The sequence below is a fragment of the Astatotilapia calliptera genome, chromosome 12, assembly GCF_900246225.1.
Source record: "Astatotilapia calliptera chromosome 12, fAstCal1.2, whole genome shotgun sequence".
NCBI classification, from domain to species: domain Eukaryota; kingdom Metazoa; phylum Chordata; class Actinopteri; order Cichliformes; family Cichlidae; genus Astatotilapia; species Astatotilapia calliptera.
The window spans coordinates 17,000,190-17,019,827 of record NC_039313.1 but is presented as its reverse complement, the minus strand read 5'-3'; the positions used below and the strand labels follow the sequence as shown (position 1 = coordinate 17,019,827).

Sequence of the window (19,638 nt, the reverse complement as noted above, 5' to 3'; positions counted from 1 at the left end):
ATAGAAACAGGCTTAGGGAGGCCTAGCCATCTTCTGTGTTCTGTTAGCACATTCTTTTGTTTGTGTGTGTGCGCGTGTGTGTCACAGTAATTTCAAAGTAAAGTCATGAAACATTTTAGAATTCATTTTAAAATCTTTGTACTGACTAGAGATGGCACGATACCATTTTTTTATGTCCGATACCGATATTATAAATTTGGATATCGGTCGATACCGATATGAATCCGATATAGTGTGTTTTTTAATCATTAAAACTGTTTTTTAATATCTTGCTGCATTTTGTATAAGTTCAAACTCAAGTTTATAAAAAACACACTAAAGCTATTCTGTTATACCTGTATGCAAAAAATACACTGCACCCAAAATATTTCATAGTTCAGCAAAACTGATCAATCTAATAAACTTAAACCATCCTCCCTATTCTGGTATTTTAAAGAGTAAGCAACCTAACTAATAGCGTTGCAAACTCCCAGCAAAAAAAAAATTTAAAAAAAGGGAACCACCCCCCACCTCATGATGCTTAATCGACGTAATCAACTTTAATTTGATGCAGGGTGAAAAAAAATGCACAGAAATGAATTATTTTTCAAGAATAATTAAATAGATTCAACATCTTTCTTCAACAAAATTGCAGACTGCACAGATGGTACCTTCCCAAAGGAAAAAGTACTGTAGCGGGTCAGGGCTGTTCGGGGTTCTGTTTTTACAGTTATGTTTTGTTTATGTTACCATAGTGACGGGTGACGCCCTCTCGCTGCGACGGTGTGTCCTTCCGGGGTCAGAGGGCGCCCTGCGTGTTGTTGTTGTTGTTGCTGTGCTGTGCTGTGCTGTTGCCGCGCTGAGCAGTTAGCTAGTGGCAGTGTTCTCCTGGCAGATGTAAATAAATGGCTGTGCTCCCTGGCTAAGAGGGCGGGGGAGCAAGACCGAACGGAATTCTGTCTCCTCCTTTTATGAGCTCGCCACAGTACTATAGCTTACTAGGGTATATTAGACTTAATAGTTACTACACTGAACAAAAATATAAACGCAACACCTTTGTTACTGCTCCCATTCCCCATGGGATGGACGTAGAGACCTAAAATTCATTCCAGATACACAATATAACCATCCCTCCCAAACAGTGGTCACAAATCAGTCCAAATGTGTGGTAGTGGGCACATCTGCCATATTGAGATAATCCATCCCACCTCACAGGTGTGCCACATCAGGATGCTGATCTGACATCATGAGTAGTGCACAGGTGTACCTCAGACTGCCCACAACAAAAGGCCACCCTGGAATGTGCAGTTTTTTGCGCTATTGGGGGTCTGGGGACCCAGAACCGGTCAGTATCTGGTGTGACCACCATTTGCCTCATGCAGTGCAACACATCGTCGCATGGAGTCTATCAGATTGTCAATTGTGGCCTGTGGAATGTTGGTCCACTCCACTTCAATGGCTGTGCGAGGTTGTTGGATATTCGTGGGAACTGGTACACGCTGTCGTATACGCCGGTCAAGCACATCCCGAACATGCTCAATGGGTGACATGTCCGGTGAGTATGCTGGCCATGCAAGAACTGGGACATTCTCAGCTGCCATCTGCCCTGAACAATGTGAACCATGATTCATCCGTGAAGCGCACACCTCTCCAACGTGCCAGACGCCATCGAATGTGAGCATTTGCCCACACAAGTCTGTTACGGCGACGAGCTGGAGTCAGGTCAAGACCCCGATGAGGACGACGGGCATGCAGTTGAGCGTCCCTGAGACGGTTTCTGACAGTTTGTGCAGAAATTGTTTGGTTGTGCAAACCAATTGTTCCAGCAGCTGTCTGGGTGGCTGGTCTCAGACGATCTTGGAGGTGAACCTGCTGGATGTGGAGGTCCTGGGCTGGTGTGGTTACACGAGGTCTGCGGTTGTGAGGCCGGTTGGATGTGCTGCCATATTCTCTGAAACGCCTGTGGAGACGGCTTATGGTTGAGAAATGAACATTCAATGCACGGGCGACAGATCTGGTTGACATTCCTGCTGTCAGCATGCCAATTGCACGCTCCCTCATTGCTTGTGGCATCTGTGGCATTTTGCTGTGAGACAAAACTGCACATTCCAGGGTGGCCTTTTGTTGTGGGCAGTCTGAGGTACACCTGTGCACTACTCATGATGTCAGATCAGCATCCTGATGTGGCACACCTGTGAGGTGGGATGGATTATCTCAATATGGCAGATGTGCCCACACAGCAAATTCAAAAGTGTTACATTTTTTGGTGTTAATAGTCTCCTTGCAAAAGTAGAGTTAATTTTACTCTAAGTAGAGTCACATTCTTTTAATGTAACTCTGAGGTGTAAAATGATAGTAGTTAAAATCGAGTGTTAAAAATGAGTGTTTCTCTGTCAAATCTGGAGGTGTTACAATGGAAACATTAACTCCTGACCTCTTAACTCTGAACTCCTAGAGGGGCTATGACACCAATAGAGTAAATTCACAGACTCTGCCCTCAGCACGGCTCCAATCGAAGCTGAAGTGAAGCCGTTTCAGAACATTTTGCTCTACATATTTGAGTTGTTTGCCATGCTTGGTAAGTCATTTTTTCAAAGATTGTTTCAATTATTATTATGAGCTTTTACTTCTGTGGCTCTTTGGAGTTGAGACAAAGCTGTGTGAAAGGCATTAGCCGTGTTGCTCGGTGATAGCATAATAATCTGTTTTAGCTAGCTGAAAGGTATTGTTTGCGGGCAAATACCACAGCCTTGAAAAAAAGCTTGCATGTGAATTTTCAGTCAAACTTTTGGTCAAATACACCTAAAACAATGTCTAGAATGTGAAATGTTGGTATAATGGTGCTACTTGAAGCCTGAAAACGATCGCCCATAAAAAAAAAAACGAGCAAACAGCAATAACTGACGTCCTGACTCGATTCTACGTTAGCATAGATCCCTCCAGAGTTTTGTGCACACGGTTTAGGTAAAAATGAAAAAGGTTGAGGTTTTACATTTAGTTCAGTATTACCTGTTGCCTGTGTCTTTGTCTTTTGGGAAAATACTTTACACAAGTAATGGCTCAAAGAGGATTCCTTTTTTTTACTGTGCTGCAATTGTTTACTGGATTATTTGTGCCATTAATTAATGTCAACTAATTTTTATTCGATCTCCGCACAGGATATGCTTGTGAAGATGGAATATGGGGGAGAGCAGAAGTGCGCTGAAGTTCCACAAAGTGATGAATGAAGGACATGCATATTGTATTGAAGAAATAAGTGATGAGATGCTGTTATTTGCATTTACCATGTCAGACCTTTTGATAAACAAAATTCTAATGAAAGTGAGAACATGTACACTGTTACATCTTTCAGAAAATGTTTTGAAATTGTGGTGAACAGTTCAGAATAAAAGTTTTTCAAAAACCATTGCATCTTTTTAGTAAATGTTTATTTCCAAAAGAAATTTCTAGAAGTTCAGAACAGTAAAATTCCTGCGTTTTAGAATGAATTAGAAGATAACTCTTACGTAGTTAAACTAAAATACTCTTTGAGAGTTAATATATAAACTCTTAACACCAAGTGTTAAATTATCAACTCCAGACAGATTTGGTGTTTAACACTAAATCAGAGTTAACGTACCAACTCTCCAAAAAGAGTTAAATTAACACTCTCTGGTGTGGACCCATATAGACACTTTAATAGTGTTGAAATCAAATCCGACAGTGTTAATTTGGACATGGTGGATTTGCTGTGCACTACCACACATTTGGACTGATTTGTGACCACTGTTTGGGAGGGATGGTTATATTGTGTATCTGGAATGAATTTTAGGTCTCTACGTCCATCCCATGGGGAATGGGAGCAAAAACAAAAGTGTTGCATTTATATTTTTGTTCAGTGTATATACAGTAATGGACTTCTATACATTTTACATCAGATTAAAACTTTGGGTGTAAGATTCGGATAATTATTTATTAAAAGCTCGACATTTTAAATGAGAATAAGAAAGAAAAGTATGTCTTTGTGCCCCCTTTTCCCTGTTCATGCCCTATCGGCCCCTCTGGCTAAACTTTGCTAGATCTGCCCCTGCACAGTTACCAGCCATCAGCTACGTAGAAAAGGATCCTGGTGTAGAAAGTAATATTTACGGAAGCGTAGAGTTGCAACCCAGGCAAAAGAAAAATAGAAGTATATCACGTTATAACGTGAAAAGTTTATTGTTCTAACAAGATACATTTCATGTTTGTACAAAATAATATTTATATTGTACGAACGTGATAATTTTATTGTACGAACGTGATAATTATGTATATTGTAATAACGTGATATTATGTTGTACAATCATATGACCCCCTATGAGCAAGCACTTTGGCGACAGTGGGAAGGAAAAAGCCAGCTTGAAGGCCTGTGGTACATAGTCGATTATTAGAGATAGGTTGATCATATTTAAGATCGAAGAATTAATTAATGGCAGGACTTCTTTGAGCAGTTTTGTAGGAATGGGGTCTAAAAGACACGTTGATGGTTTGGAGGAAGTAATTAGTGAAGTTAACTCAGAAAGATCAATTGGAGAAAAAGAGTCTAACTTAACATCAATGGTACTAAGAGTAGCTGTAGATAATATTACATCTGTGGGATGATTATTGGTAATTTTTTCTCTAATGATAAAAATTTTATTTGTGAAGAAGTTCATGAAGTCGTTACTAGTTAACGTTAAAGGGATTGTTGGCTCAAAAGAGCTCTGACTTTTTGTCAGCCTGGCTACAGTGCTGAAGAAAAACTTGGGGTTGTTCTTATTTTCTTCAATCAGTGATGAATAGTAAGATGTTCTGGCTTTGTGGAGGGCTTTCTTATAAAGCAGCAAACTATTTCTCCAGGCTAAATGATGATCCTCTAAATTTGTGACACGCCATTTCCTCTCCAGATTACGAGTCATCTGCTTTAGGGTACGTGTTTGAGAATTATACCACGGAGTCAGGTACTTCTGATTAGAGACCTTAGTTTTCACAGGAGCTACAGTATCCAGAGTCGTACGTAGTGAGGAGGTGAAATTATTAACAAGATAATCGACCTCTGTTGGGGTAGCGTTCAGATAGCTGCTCTGCTCTGTGTTGGTACAGGGCATTGAAGATGTTAACATTGGGTGGATTATATTCTTAAACTTAGTTACAGCGCTTTCAGAAAGACATCTACTTTGATAAAATCTACTCTCCACCGCTGTGTAATCAATTATTGTAAATGTAAATGTTATCAGGAAATGATCAGACAGGAGAGGGTTTTCAGGAAACACTGTTAAATGTTCAGTTTCTATGCCATATGATAAAACAAGATCGATAGTGTGATTGAAGTGGTGGGTGGGTTCTTTTACATTTTGAGAGAAACCAATTGAGTCTAATAACAGATTAAATGCCATGTTGAGGCTGTCATTTTTAGCATCTACATGGATGTTAAAATCACCCACAATAATTATTTTATCTGAGCTCAGAACTAAATTAGATATAAAGTCTGAGAAATCAGACAGAAACTCTGTGTAAGGCCCAGGTGGACGATAGATGATAACAAGTAAGACTGGTTTCTGAGTTTCACAGCTGGGGCGGACAATGTTAAGCATCATGCTTTCAAATACACTATAGATATTAAAATGAGTTATAATATGGTAATATATATAGTAGTAATATATTGCTATATAATAATATAATAATATATTATAACACTAACTGTTCCAACATTCATCCTCCCCTGTCTCTTCCAGCTCTTCAGTGTCTTTCCCAAGCACGTTATTTATTAAATCACCAAACATTAGCTACAGTTATTTTCGGTTTGTATTGACAGCTCTTACTTGTCTCATTTCTTAAGTACTTTCCCTCTGACAATATTCATATGTGAACAGCCACAAGTTTAGTTGTTTTAAAATTCAAACCAATCATTTTAGAGGTCTGGGAGTTTTGTCACCATTCTTTGCTGAATGAAACAAACCACAAGAGGGTGACTCAGGACCTATCCTTTAACAAACCAGGGCCCTTGTAGAACAGTTTTATAATCTGCAATTTAAAATGTAAACAGTATGATGTCTGGTATTTATTACAAAGTAATTTTTTTTTTTTTTAAATTTAGATTCAACATTTTAATATGAAAATACATTCAAATTGCAAAATACACTCAATGTATAGATCACAGAAAAACATATATTAAGGATCTACAATTTCACAACCCTCCCCCCAGCAATAGCAATGAAAATATTAGTAGTACTCTGTAAACTTTGCTGACATAAAGTGGAAAACTTGGTAACATAACATAATGTTTGGTTGTTGTTAACTGAGAACGCCTTGGTATTCCCCCGGATAAGCTGGAGGAGGTGGCTGGCGAGAGGGAGGTCTGGGCCTCTTTGCTTAGGCTGCTGCCCCCGCGACCCGGCCCCGGACAAAGCGGATGAGGATGGATGGATGGATGGATGGATGGGTTGTTAACTGATTTTGGATGCACTGATACGAAAAACCAGTTCAGCCAGTTTTACATTGTTAAGAGATTCCCCTTATCTACTGTATAGCGCTGCTTTACATGTACATTACATAAATTCAAATGAATACTATTTTTATTAACAGGAAGATAACATGCTCTTTGATGGACTCATCTACCTCCTTCTCTATATAACAGATAAGCTCCCGCCCTGTTGTGACTCCAAGTTGTGACTCCAAGCAGTTAAAAATGGAGTGGATGGATTGATGGATGGATCAAAAATAAAGGTATAAAATATTTAAGTTTATAATAGAAACAGGTTAGAGTCATACAATCCTTTTGTCCTGTTTTCAGATGTATTTACTGTGCGATGACAGTGGCATTTCTTTATGGTGGAGAGAGGAACCCTCTGGCGCTAAAGCGTATCTTTTCAGAATAAAAGCATGTTATTTCAATTAATAGTTGTATACTTATTCCTGCATGCTAGATAAGTTTCACTCTTGGAGTCAAGTCTGCATGGCAATAATACAATAATGGGCAGTTGCCCATTCTATAGAAAAAATATTTCTGTTTGCTATAAGCAAACACCTAACACTAACCCTTGCTATAAGACCTCCTCAGTATGTGGTTATTTAACACACTTTTTTGATGGCTACAGAACCTGAAGTGTGGAAAAGGTTTGTCTGTTTAAAACATTTTTACTCTGAAAAAGGCTGACAGGAAGTCTTCAGTTGGCAGGTGTCTCACCTGTAGGCTCCTTTTAGACCTGAAGAACAAAAAGGTGCCAGGCACGCTTGACACATGGGAAAACTTAGAAGGAGTGCTAGAGCAAACTATAAATATAACATAAAAAGGATTGTCTGTGACAAGAAAAATCCCAGGTAGGAAGTATTCCCCATTTTCCTTTTCCTTTTGTATGTTGCCTAAAACTATTGAATTTAAAGTTTAATGTTAGTTGTTGTTCTAAATCCAAGATTTTTCAGTATTGCTCCAGATTAAATTAAATACACTTTTATCAAACTTTTAAAATGGAAATGTTGAATATCAGCTCACAGATTTAGTTTTGAAAATAAACTAAAAGAAGAATTTACATTTAAGTCAAGTCAAGGACATTTTAAACAACTTTAAACAGCCTTAGTTAAACGAAGTGCTGTACAGGATGTACAAAAATAAACTATACATAACATTAACTAAATCTTCTGCTTTGCAAACCTACGGTAAGTGCTCTGACAGGAGTCCAGAGTTTTTGATACTCTTTAAAACAAGTAAAAACATTTTCTAATGTAATCACACCATTTCTTTCCTGTCAAGAGGAGAGCTGCTGCTGATGGCTGATTAGTTCAGATTTAGCCAGTTTACGTCTAATTATGATTGTATATCTCTAAGAAAGTTCACCAGTGCCTGAATAGAAGCATAGGTGTTGATTTGCATAGGTAAATATATCAGTAGTCATCTGCACAGCAATGAAAGCAGATATTATGCCTTTCAGAAACTGACCCCGAGGGAAGCATATAAAAAGAAGCGAATGGGGGAAAAGCTTAGTTTTACAGGCCTATACTAGAAGAAGAAAGAAGAGAAAAGAAAGAAGAAATGATGAACACTTTTATCTACAAATAGTAGAAAATATTTAAAAAACCAAAATGTTTATCTGAAATAGAATACGTGGCATATCTTTTTCCTCTGAGTCATTTCTGGTTGCAGAAATGTTAGTAAAATAGTGAATAGAATGTAGTTGCAGAACAAAGTTTAGCATTTTTGCTATTTTGTGTTACGAAATTCAAAAAGGATATGTTAGGTGAAAATAAAACATACAGTTCTATTTAATACTTCACAAATGCTCGAAAAAGGGAAAGAAAGCTGCTCACTGACTTTCTGTAGGAAAAACATCTTAGAGCTCATATTAGAGCTCAACCACCAAGTGTGGTTCAATTTCTTACTCTTAAAACCCCCAAATTACTATCCAAAATATACAGAATGCTTTCTAAAACAGATGAATCAATATCACTTCCTATTGCAAAATGGGAAGCGGATTTATCAGTTAACTTAGACCTAAACTTCTGGTCTCAGATTTGCTTAAAAACCTTTCATCTAATTAGAAATCCCAGTCTTCAATTAATTCAATACAAAATATTACATAGAGTGCACTATACAGGTCATCGGATGTTCAAGATGGGCTTTACGTCTACCAACAACTGCTCACACTGCCAAACCAATTTACCGGACAATTATATCCACGCTCTTTGGTTCTGTCCACCAGTTCAGAAGTTTTGGCGCGAAATATGTGAAGACTTATCAAAGTGTCTGAAATGTAACATTCCAACTTCCCCCTTAGTGTGTTTGTTGGGCAGCTTAGATAATGTCACTTCAGAAAAGAATATCGCCCATATGGTTTTCACTGCCCTATGCATAGCCAAGAAAACAGTCCTCATGAACTGGAAACATAAAAATAATCTTAATTCTAACCAATATAGAAATTATCTATTAGATTACATTAGTCTTGATACAGCCTCTGCCACCACATCAGATCAATTGCTCTGGGCTCCTTTGATCAGCTCCATCACCTAGTGGGGGTGGAGGGGTCTTAGTTTGGTCCCGCCTTCACTGTTGTGATTGGTGTGGGGGTAGGGACAGGCCTAGGGCGTCGGGGGGTTCCCCGGAGGCATCTTCCTTGGGGGGCTCAACCCGGGGTAGCGGTCATGTCCGGTTAGGGGCTCTGTTGGCTCTCAGGTGACTGTTTCCTCGTGGCTGCGTGCAGCGGGGCTAGGGGAGGGTCTGTGCTGACGGACGTGGGTTACTGACCTGGTAGCCTGGCTGCCCCTGGGTGGGTCCGGGATGGGCTTGAGGTTCTGGGGGCGCTCCGTCTCTGGGCTGGGGCCCTGGCCGGGCCTCGGGGGCTTGGGTCCTGGTTGGTGTGTTGCCGGGGTTGTGGGCGGGTGGGTGCATGGGGGCCCAGCCCTGGCGCAGGGTGCCGCCGGTGCGTCGAGCCACCTGGGGGGCTCTTCAACTGGTGGGGGAGATGGTCACATCTTGCAGGAGCTTTCCTCTTCTCAGGAACTCTCTCTGCAGGAAGGGGAGATACAGGAGAGGTGGAGGAAGATCTCAGCCTGGGTGTCTATTGTCCTATGTAGTGTGGAAGATGAGTGGATGGTGGGGTGGGTGCAGTTTTCTCTGTGGTGGGGTTGGGTGGACTGTCCCGGGTTCTGTGGGGCCGGGAGGCGCTGCTGCACTGGGCCCTGGTCTGGATGGGCCTGGGCCCCCTTTCCCTGGCGGGTCGCGGAGTATGGGGGTGCCTACTGGGGTCAGCGGGGGAGCTGGCCCCAGGGAGGGGTCACTTGCCCCTCCCTTCCTTCCCTCCCCATCTCCAGCTGCCTCCCTCTTCCCGCTCCACCACAACCACCCACACATGCAGGGCCTTGGAGTAGGGGTGTGTCACCAGGGTGCAGAGGAGGCTACCCCCCCCCCCTGTCCCCTTCTGGCTGCCTCTACCTCAATTTTATCCCACAACTTAGACATTCACATTACTCACTCTCATTACACATACATACATGATCTTGGGGGTGGGCACGCTACACGGACTCCAAAAGACCATCAGGGTGTACACCTCACCCCTGGCGTCGTTGCCCACCTCTCAATTTTAAATACACGTAGACATTGAGGGCTAGCAGGAGGGACTATGCGCTTACCTGCTGCTCTCTGGCAGGTAGCTCCATGCCCTCCTGGGTTTTAAATGCACCTTAGAACACACATGCATCAACACTACAATGAGCGGGTGGAGGGAGGTTTGGAGTCTTCTCCCACCCCCATTCTCTGCGGCCTGCTGGAGCGGGGAGGCTAGGAGGAGGAGTTGGCCGTCCGACTGCGGTCTGGGGTGTGGGGCCTCCCTGCTGCTGCGGAGTCGGGGCGGTCTGCCTCTCCCCACCGCAGGGAAAAGGGTAACACCACCTGGGTCTGGGTGCAGTTCCCCCCTCCAGGGGCAAGGGTACCTAGACCCGGTTCGTAGAGTACGCTTGGGGAGTGTGATCGTGTGTACAGCGTCTCTTCATGTCTGTCTCCACGTTGGTTGAGTGTGGAGTAAGTGCATATGAGAGCATGAGGGTGGGAATGGATGTTTGTGTCTGTGTGTGCCTGTATGTCTGTGTCTATATGTCAGGTTGGGTGTCAGACGCCACCTCTCTGGGGACATCTCAGGCCCTCCAAGGTTTGGAGGCCTATCTCCCCCCACCACCACTTCCCCTGCCAGTGGCGGACTCCCTCAGACATCGGTGCGTTGGTGGTTCTTTGTGTCTGGGGATGGGCATCCAGGTACACACCGGCTCACTCCTTGGTGGCCGCTTATCGGGGCCTGGGGCTTGCTCGGGCCACTTCGGAGGTGGGGTGCCCCCGGCCTCTCGGCCTGGGGCTCGGTCACTCAGGCGCTGCTGGCTGCCGGCGGAGCTCACGGGCGCGTCACTGCAACCCCCCCTGGCTTCTGCTCCGCGGCTGCTGAGTGAACCCTCATCTGGGACTCTCCTCAGCTCTTTCTGGGACAGTGGTGCGGCTGCCCCTCTGTTGGTCTTCCTTGGTCTCTTGTGTTCTGGGGGCCTCTGGATGTCTGGAGTTTTGATCTCCTCCATACCTGCTTCATGCCCTGGAGGACGGGGCTGTGGCCCCCCCACACCCTCTAGCAGATCATTACATGAAGGAACCTTTTAAAAAAAACAAGCGCGTCCATGCTCACAGGTGTACACACGGGTGATCACACCCACAAACTACACCCTTTTTGGCTCCTACCTCAAACCACACAGTGTTTTCTGTTGATCTTATGTGCTGCACAATAATGTTTAATATTTAGTATTTACTGTCATATTCCCATATATCATTGTGATGTTGTTTATTCTATTACTCTTGTTCTCTTCTGCTTGTTTTCTTTTTTCTTTCTCAACAGGTGATCCAGGTGATCGATAGATGCATTTTCTTTTTCTTTTTTTTTTCTGCCCGTTCTGTTTGTTTTTGTTTTTTGCCCTTCTCCCCCGTCCCTCTTCTCAGCTGTTTCTCTTTCCCTCTTTCTTTCTCCCCTTCTTTCCTCCAGTCAAGTCTGTCCCGTATTCAGCAAGTGAAAATAAAATAAACAATAAAAGGTGAATCAAATGGACCATTATGGCAAGGCTGGGATGGTCAATTTGGTAAAGTAAATCCGTTGGGCATCTTTCTTTGCCTTTAGATAATAATTCTGATGGCAAAAGAGCCAAACGGGACAGGCAATAAATAAATAAATAAATAAATAAAGGATAAGGAAAAATATCTTAGAGCTCATATTTTGCTCCCACACAAAACACAAACAACTTTTAAAAAGCTAAAATAAATTTTTTTTATTGTTGTAAGTTGAAGTGTATTTCATTTGGATGCTATCTATCTTAATTTCATCTCTTCGTTCCAGGTTGTCATAATGGATGGACTGATCTGCCCCTTATCATAAATTCTTATCAACATATCAACATATTAGCAAACATTAATCATTATATTTATTTTATGATTTCATAGATGTCTGTCTGACATTTTTTGCAGCTCTCACACACTTTAATATTGTTGTATTTCAGATTCTCCTCTTATTGTAAATAATGTGGTTCCTAAAACGAGGCTGCTGGCTACAATTATTCAAGTTCAGTGCTGTACTGGGATCACTATGGATGCTTTCACTACTTATTCCACTGAAAAGAGGTAGACGTACTGCCTACATTCTCAGGTATCAATGGCAAGAGTACACCAATATTGATGAGAGCCCAGAGAAAGTTTGCAACTGCTCAGCAATCCTGCAGGGAGAGAAGGAGGCATTGCTGCAAGCCAAATTACTGACCATCACCAACAACTTCCAGAAGGTTATTCAGATCCCTAATGAGTATTACATCAATGCAACCCAAGACTGCAGGTTTGTTGCTCTAAATGGCAGCTTTCAGTAACTCTTTAACTCTTGGTCATGATTTTAATATATGGACTTTTAAAAGCAACGTTACTTCTTCAAAACTGTGAATTTACAGGAAATTCCAAAAAAGTAGGAAATACATAACATTCCCGTTAAGCAAGGAAGAAGAGGACTTTCCTCTGGCTTACTCTATGGTTGTCCATCACAAGGTATGTTTTTTCTCTAATTTTGCAGTGGTCAAATTGGGAATTGATAAAATTCATAATGCTTAACATCTTTATTAGATTACATATACATATATATATATACTGTATATGCAACTTGAATAACAGATTCACCCAATCGGATTAAACTGTTTATTTGTCACACTGGTGATCTTGGTGTTTTATAATTTCATATTATAATGGATATGTCACATTTCTGCTTTAGTTTTGATCATTCATTAAATAACCGTTAAAGCGTTCAATAAACCAACCAGGCAAAAACATTTCTCAAAGAGAACTAAAGTGTTTTATCTTTAGGTGCAGAACTTTGAGCGACTACTGCGAGCTATCTACACACCTCAAAATATTTATTGTGTCCATGTGGACAAAAAAGCACCGGCCTCAGTCTTTATTGCCATCAATGCCATTACTTCCTGTTTCCCAAATGTGTTCATGGTCAGCAAGACTGTGGATGTGGTCTACGCTGGATGGACACGTGTACAGGCTGATCTTAACTGCATGGCTGATCTCTATAACACCAGTACAACATGGAAATACTTCATCAACCTCTGTGGTCAGGATTTCCCTCTAAAAACTAACTTGGAAATTGTGCAAGCTTTGCGTTCACTGAAAGGAGGTAACAGTTTGGAGTCTGAAGAAATGCCTCAAGGAAAGAAGAAGAGGGTGATGAATGTTTACCAAGTAGTTGATGGACAAATCCAGGTACTTCTTTTGGATATTTTTTATAATGTATGATGTAGCTATTATCAATTCTCTTTGCTATTCTAAAAACCTTCAACTCAGACTGACTCCCCATCATGTTAACTTTTCAATTGTCCCAGCCAATAGGAAAAACAAAGGATCCAGCTCCCTTCAATCTCCCTATACTATCAGGAAATGCCTACATTGTGGTCAACCGAGGTTACATTCGCAGTGTGTTGGAAGACAAGCGAATACAGGCCCTCATTGAGTGGGCCAAAGACACCTACAGTCCTGATGAGTTTCTGTGGGCAACAATACAACGAATGCCTGGTGTTCCTGGTTCAACATGGCCCAACCCTAAATTTGACATGACAGACATTAATGCAATTGCACGGATCGTGAAGTGGCAGTGGCACGAGGGGTCAGAGGATTCTCTGCAAGCAGCATACCCAGAATGTAAAGGCCATCATGTCAGATCAATATGTGTGTATGGTGCTGGAGACCTGCAGTGGTTGATTGAACAGCATCACCTTTTTGCCAATAAGTTTGATGCAGACAGAGATCCCATTGCTGTCTACTGCTTGGAGAAATATCTGAGACACAAGGCACTGACTGAGTTAGTTTAGGTGAAGTGTTAATTATCTATTATAAATGACAATTCTTTTAGATACTAAAACTATAAACACATTCTTGGATAGCATTGGATCATAATTGTCATGTGGAGATAGATATGTTATGAAAGTTGAGGATGTACGTAAAATATTAATTTCATTATAGGTTTTTTTTTAAACTCTGCACGTCTTTTAATGTTTATTAAAAATTTAATTACCATTACCTATGTTTATATTTCAGCAGACAAACGTTACTAATCTAGCATGGCGTGTGAAAGTTTCATAACCCAATGGAAAAACTCCTTGTGGCTTGCATAGATACAAATACGAAATATTATTAGTTTCGAAATATTCTGTAAATTCAATTTTATTTACATGACCTTAAATCACAATAACGGTTGCCAATATTATAGAAACAACCCCAACAATCAGATGACAGCCTAAGAGTGAGCTCATGGCAACATTTTTAACAGGAAGAAACAGCCTTAGGAAGGAGTGGCCAACAGCTACGTCTGATTAGGGTGTGAAAGGAAGGAGACAGAGACAGAGATTGAGAATGAATACCATGTACGCCATAAAGAAAGATGTACAAATAAATAAAAGTGATATGATCTAACCTAACTCTCTAAATAATAGACACAGTAAGAATAACTGTCTTGCATTCATGCATGCATACACACACACACACGCACGCACATATGTTCAGTACTAGCACACTTCCCTGATTTTGGGTGTGCGTGTCAGAGTAATTTCAAACTAAAAGCATTACAAACAACTTCTGTTACAGAACAATACAACTCTGCTACTTTATTCTTACAGTGACATAAGGGGTGACAACACTGTAAACACTTAATATAAATATTGACTGAGGGTTAGGGAGTGCAACATAATGTGAAACATTGCTGTATATGAGTGACCCACACCTTCATAATTTCAGCTGGTGTCGTCAAAGTATTTGGATGTTCAAACACAAATGTAAGACAGCACACAAGAATTAATATAACAAAAAACATCACCAAATAACATACTGAATTTATTTTGTTTTTTAATTTCTGTATTACATGTATAAAGACAAATACTTCATCTATATTGAATTTTAATTAGTAAGTGGCATCAGGTGACATAATTTAATTTAAAAATTATTCAATAAATTTCTTTAAACTAAATTACATCTCCTGTAAGCTTACTGTGCCTTCTGCTCATTTTTGTTGTTTTTTAGATGGGATGGTGGTACTACTCAAGAGCATCACTGTGGCTTTTGAAAATGCGCTATTATAATAACCCAGAGTTAATTATCAATACATATTTGTTGTTAACACATGTTTGGTACAAGCCAATAACAAGACAATCTGAGCTGCATGGTTGAAATAAAAGATGAAGTAAAAGAAAACAAACGTGGAACATAATCAAGTGCTGAGAGTACTGTATTACAGTATAAAGCGTTTTCCTTAAGCACACCACAGTCTCTGCAACACAACCATAGTATTACTGTATATTCAACACGCTCAGATCTGAATTGGATTTTTCTATTTTTTTCTCTTCAGGGAGAAAAGAAGAAAGGCAGCAGCCAAATAACTTACAACACAGCTGAGGTCCCCTTGTGAGAGGGAAATAAAGAAGGAAAAGAAATGAATGAGACTTATTCACAGTAAAACATTGTCGCATGGGTGTGACTTATTTACAGACTGTTTGACTTAAACTGCCATTTTCACCATGTCAAAGAAATATTTGGTGAATGAGATGTCAAATTCAAAACTTTGAAAAAAAGTACGTTTTATATAGCAGGTCAGCAATAAATATGACATTTAATCAAAATACAGAAGGCTAATCTGTTGTGTTTGGATGTTGTATAGTCTGGAAAGGTTATGTAAAGCTGTTTAACATTACCATTAAATATCTTGGGTTCTACTATTACATCATCATCATCATCATCATCACAGATGAACTACTTCTCATGTTGGCATCCTGTTTGACTGGAACAAACACATTTTCTTTTTCCTCCTCCTTCTTCTTCTTCTTCTTCTTCTTATGTGGACAAACATTTCCTGGTTTGAAATGGGAGCAGCTTTACTCTATTAAATGGAAGCAGTGGAATACTTACATATCACTTACTTTGGTGCTCTTTCCTGCAATTCTGTGTGGAGAGCAAAAGTAAGTGAGGCACTATACTGTCAGTAGATGTGGGAAAAAAACAGGATTAATTGACAAAAAGAAAAACAAGGTGAGAATTCAAGATCAAAGCAAGGTACTGCAGTACATGGGGTGTAACAGTTTTTCTAAAATGAGTCAATATTTGACACTTAAACAAGAGAATAGATAAGAAGTGGTGTTATGCGGTCTTTTACAGAAAGGCAAGCAGAGATGACAATATGCACACTAACAAACACTCCTTCATCCTTCATTTCCCTGTTTAACAAGATAACATTTTTAAAACAAGCCATTTTTGCTGTCTGTCTGTACTCTACGTGGACGTCTTTACTTTCCTGCACTCCTTCCTGCATGAAGAATGCTACAATAATATTACTACACCTCACCACACATAAAATTTTCAATTTAATTGCACATAAAATTTAGTGGCTGTCCTGTGAGGACCATATATCTATTGAAAAATTGTTGTTCATCAGCTCAGAAACACAGGCCTACATCTTGATTTTCAAAGAACATTAAAATATATGAAACCTTTTTTAAATCAGCTAAATCATCAAGTCCATTTGTTCACTTTATTAGTTTCGTTTGCAGTTATTTCATTAATATAATTCATTAATCATTTTATTTAAACCTAACATTGATATTATGAGGCGCACACATAATAGCATTGTGTGGTTTTTCTAAAAATGTTTTCTGTTATATTAATTATGTTTCTCTTTCTCTGAGTTACCTGGTTTGGGGCGGTGGCTGTTTCCTGTCTAGGGCAAAAGGCGTGGCTGAGGATGAGAACAAAATGCCTGCTCAGCAGGACCAACCATGTTCTATCAGAAACAGGGGTTTTTTTTAGGTTTACTTATGTTGTTCTGTGCTTAGTATTAGTTTGTGTTTTTGTTTCCCCCTTTTGTGTGTAAATGGTTTGGCCAAACCACTATAAACCTACCCTCCTGTGTCTTTGTAATTAGTTTAGTTTGTGAGTTAAGTTGTCTCCACTTTGTTTGTTTAAGTTTCTGGAAGTTACTTTTTGTAGAGTTATATTTAGTTGACCTCTTTTATGGGCCCGCTAATTATGTTTTTGAATTTTGCCTTTTGAACTTTTTTAAGGGTTAAAATAAAGAAAACCAATTTTGAAGACATTTTTTCCTGTACCTTCTGTGCCTTGGCTGCTTGGTCCTCACGGTGACATGTTATAAAAATATTAATAAGAACAAATGTGGAGTTTGGCAAAACAATTAATTGAACTTCTTACGTTCAGATATCCTCTTAGATGTTAATCCTAAAGTGCTCCTGAGCCTGCACCTCTTCAACTTGCCTGTTTTATTAGACCGGGCATATTCACAGCTGACGTCCTCTCTCCATCATTGTCAATGTTTGTCGTGCTGATAACTAAAGAAGTTATTGACAACTTTTTCAAGCTACATCTTCTTTGCATGATATTGGCCAAATATCGATAGCATCAATACCAACACTATTATCAGTATCTAACTGACACTAACGCAATTGTATTGATACTTTGTTTCTGTTCTCAAATTCTAGTATGTATCCAATTGAACTGTGTTAAATACATTTTATTATAATTTTCATTTAAAAAATACACCTCAAATTTGCACATTGAAAATTTTCTGAACCTTTTTCTGTTGACTGTCACGTTGATTCATTATTATGGAGCGCCAGGACTGCCATAATGAATTAATTAAATGTGGCAATAATTAATTAAAATTGGAATTAATTAATTAAATAAATAGTTATGACACATTTAATTAATTAATTATTGACACATTTAATCAATTATTTATCTATTTCACATTCTAATTAATTATTGACACATTTAATTAATTATTTATGTGTTTCACATTTTAATTAATTATTGACACATTTAATTAATTATTGACACAATTATTTAATGATATATTTATTTATTTCATTTTGGCAGTCCTGGCGCCTGGCTCTCATCATGAAATAATTTTATCTGTCAGCCTCACCCATCAAACTCAGGGGGCGGGGTTAACGCTGATCGAGTCAAAACCATCCGGTTGTTCAGTGATGACGTGACGAATCCTACTTCCGGGTCTAAAGTAGTCTGCGTTTAATATGGCTTTTGTGTTGTTAACATGTTTAATGTTATGCATTTTCTTCTATTTGATCTCAAAAAGCTCCTAAAACAGTCAGTGATCACTGTTGACCTCCCTCGTCTTTTATTACCGCTAATCATTTATTTAAGCTCAGTTTTTAAAACCTTAGGATGTAGCTACAGCCCAGCCCATGCAGCAGTATATGAATGACTAACCTTGTATTGTGGATGGATTATCTCAGTTGTTCTCCTGGCTGAAGTTTGGTCCTTTTACAGCATCCTGCCATGCGATTACATTTGTTCCTGACCACCGAGAACACTCACGGTAACTTTTATCGAGTGGAAAAAAGGTTAGCTTGTTTATATTAAGCTAACATAGCTGTGTCGCTAGCGGTCACGTAGCACATAAGATAAGATAAGATAAGATAAGATAACCTTTATTAGTCCCACACGTGGGAAATTTGTTTTGTCACAGCAGGAAGTGGACAGTGCAAAAGTTATGAGGCAAAAATTAGAATACAATAAGAATAAATACAGTACACAACTGTACAGAATAGAATAAAATAAAATACTATATACAGTAGAATAAAATAAAATAAATATACAATAAGATAAAAATAGAATACAAATACAAATACTATATACAACTGAGTAAAAATACAATGATGACAGAAAGGATTATTGCACTTAGTATTATTGCATATGTATGGATGTGTGTGCTTGATCAGTTAAAGTCTTTATTATGGAGTCTGACAGCAGTGGGGAGGAAAGACCTGCGAAATCTCTCCGTCCCACACCGTGGGTGCCGCAGTCTCCCACTGAAGGAGCTGCTCAGTGCTGTCACAGTCTGCTGCATGGGGTGGGAGATGTTGTCCATCAGGGATGACAGCTTAGCCGCCGTTCTCCTGTCACTCACCACCTCCACTGGGTCCAGAGGGCATCCTAGAACAGAGCTGGCCCTTCGGATCACCCTGTTCAGTCTCTTCCTGTCCCCAGCAGAGATGCTGCCGCCCCAGCAGACCACGCCATAAAAGATAGCAGAAGCCACAACAGAGTCATAGAATTTCTTCAGGAGTGGGCCCTCCACTCCAAACGACCTGAGTCTCCGCAGCAGGTATATCATCATTATATATATAACATCATTATATACCAGCTAGCCCAACTTCAGTAACCCTACAAACGTCACTGCTGTTTAGTTTTCTGTCTTCATTTATGCTGGAAGTGATAACAGAGCTGTACGTTTTAATTTGTTTCCAAAACCCCGCAGTCAGGACATGCTATATTGTATTTAGATAGAAGCTAGCGAGCTAACTCCCTGCTAACTTCTAACTCCGTTAAATGTCATAAATTCCGTTTTCATGGATGCCTGGATGTTAAACTCAATTGTTACACCTGGTAGAGCAGAACGCTGATCATTTTATTAAAGATGAAAGACTTTAGACAGTTTTTCAACTCTCAGTAATGCCATAGTGATCGTTTGATATATGGACCTGCAGCGGAGTTTAGACCCAGACACGGCTAGTGACGTCAGACTGAACAACCGGATTGCTTTGGCCTGGTGGCCATTGTTTCTAGCACACAACAACCGGCAT

The 19,638-nt window shown here is 40.0% G+C and overlaps 1 protein-coding gene across 1 annotated transcript; it reads left to right on the top strand.

Annotated features, from left to right (window-relative positions):
* Positions 1-12,012: 12,012 nt before the first annotated feature.
* LOC113033778 (beta-1,3-galactosyl-O-glycosyl-glycoprotein beta-1,6-N-acetylglucosaminyltransferase-like) lies at positions 12,013-13,845 on the top strand. Its single transcript, XM_026187874.1, has 4 exons — positions 12,013-12,320; positions 12,430-12,523; positions 12,836-13,240; positions 13,360-13,845. Exons 1-4 carry the CDS (start codon positions 12,013-12,015, stop codon positions 13,843-13,845), a joined length of 1,293 nt encoding a protein of 430 aa, XP_026043659.1.
* The last annotated feature ends 5,793 nt before the right edge of the window (positions 13,846-19,638 follow it).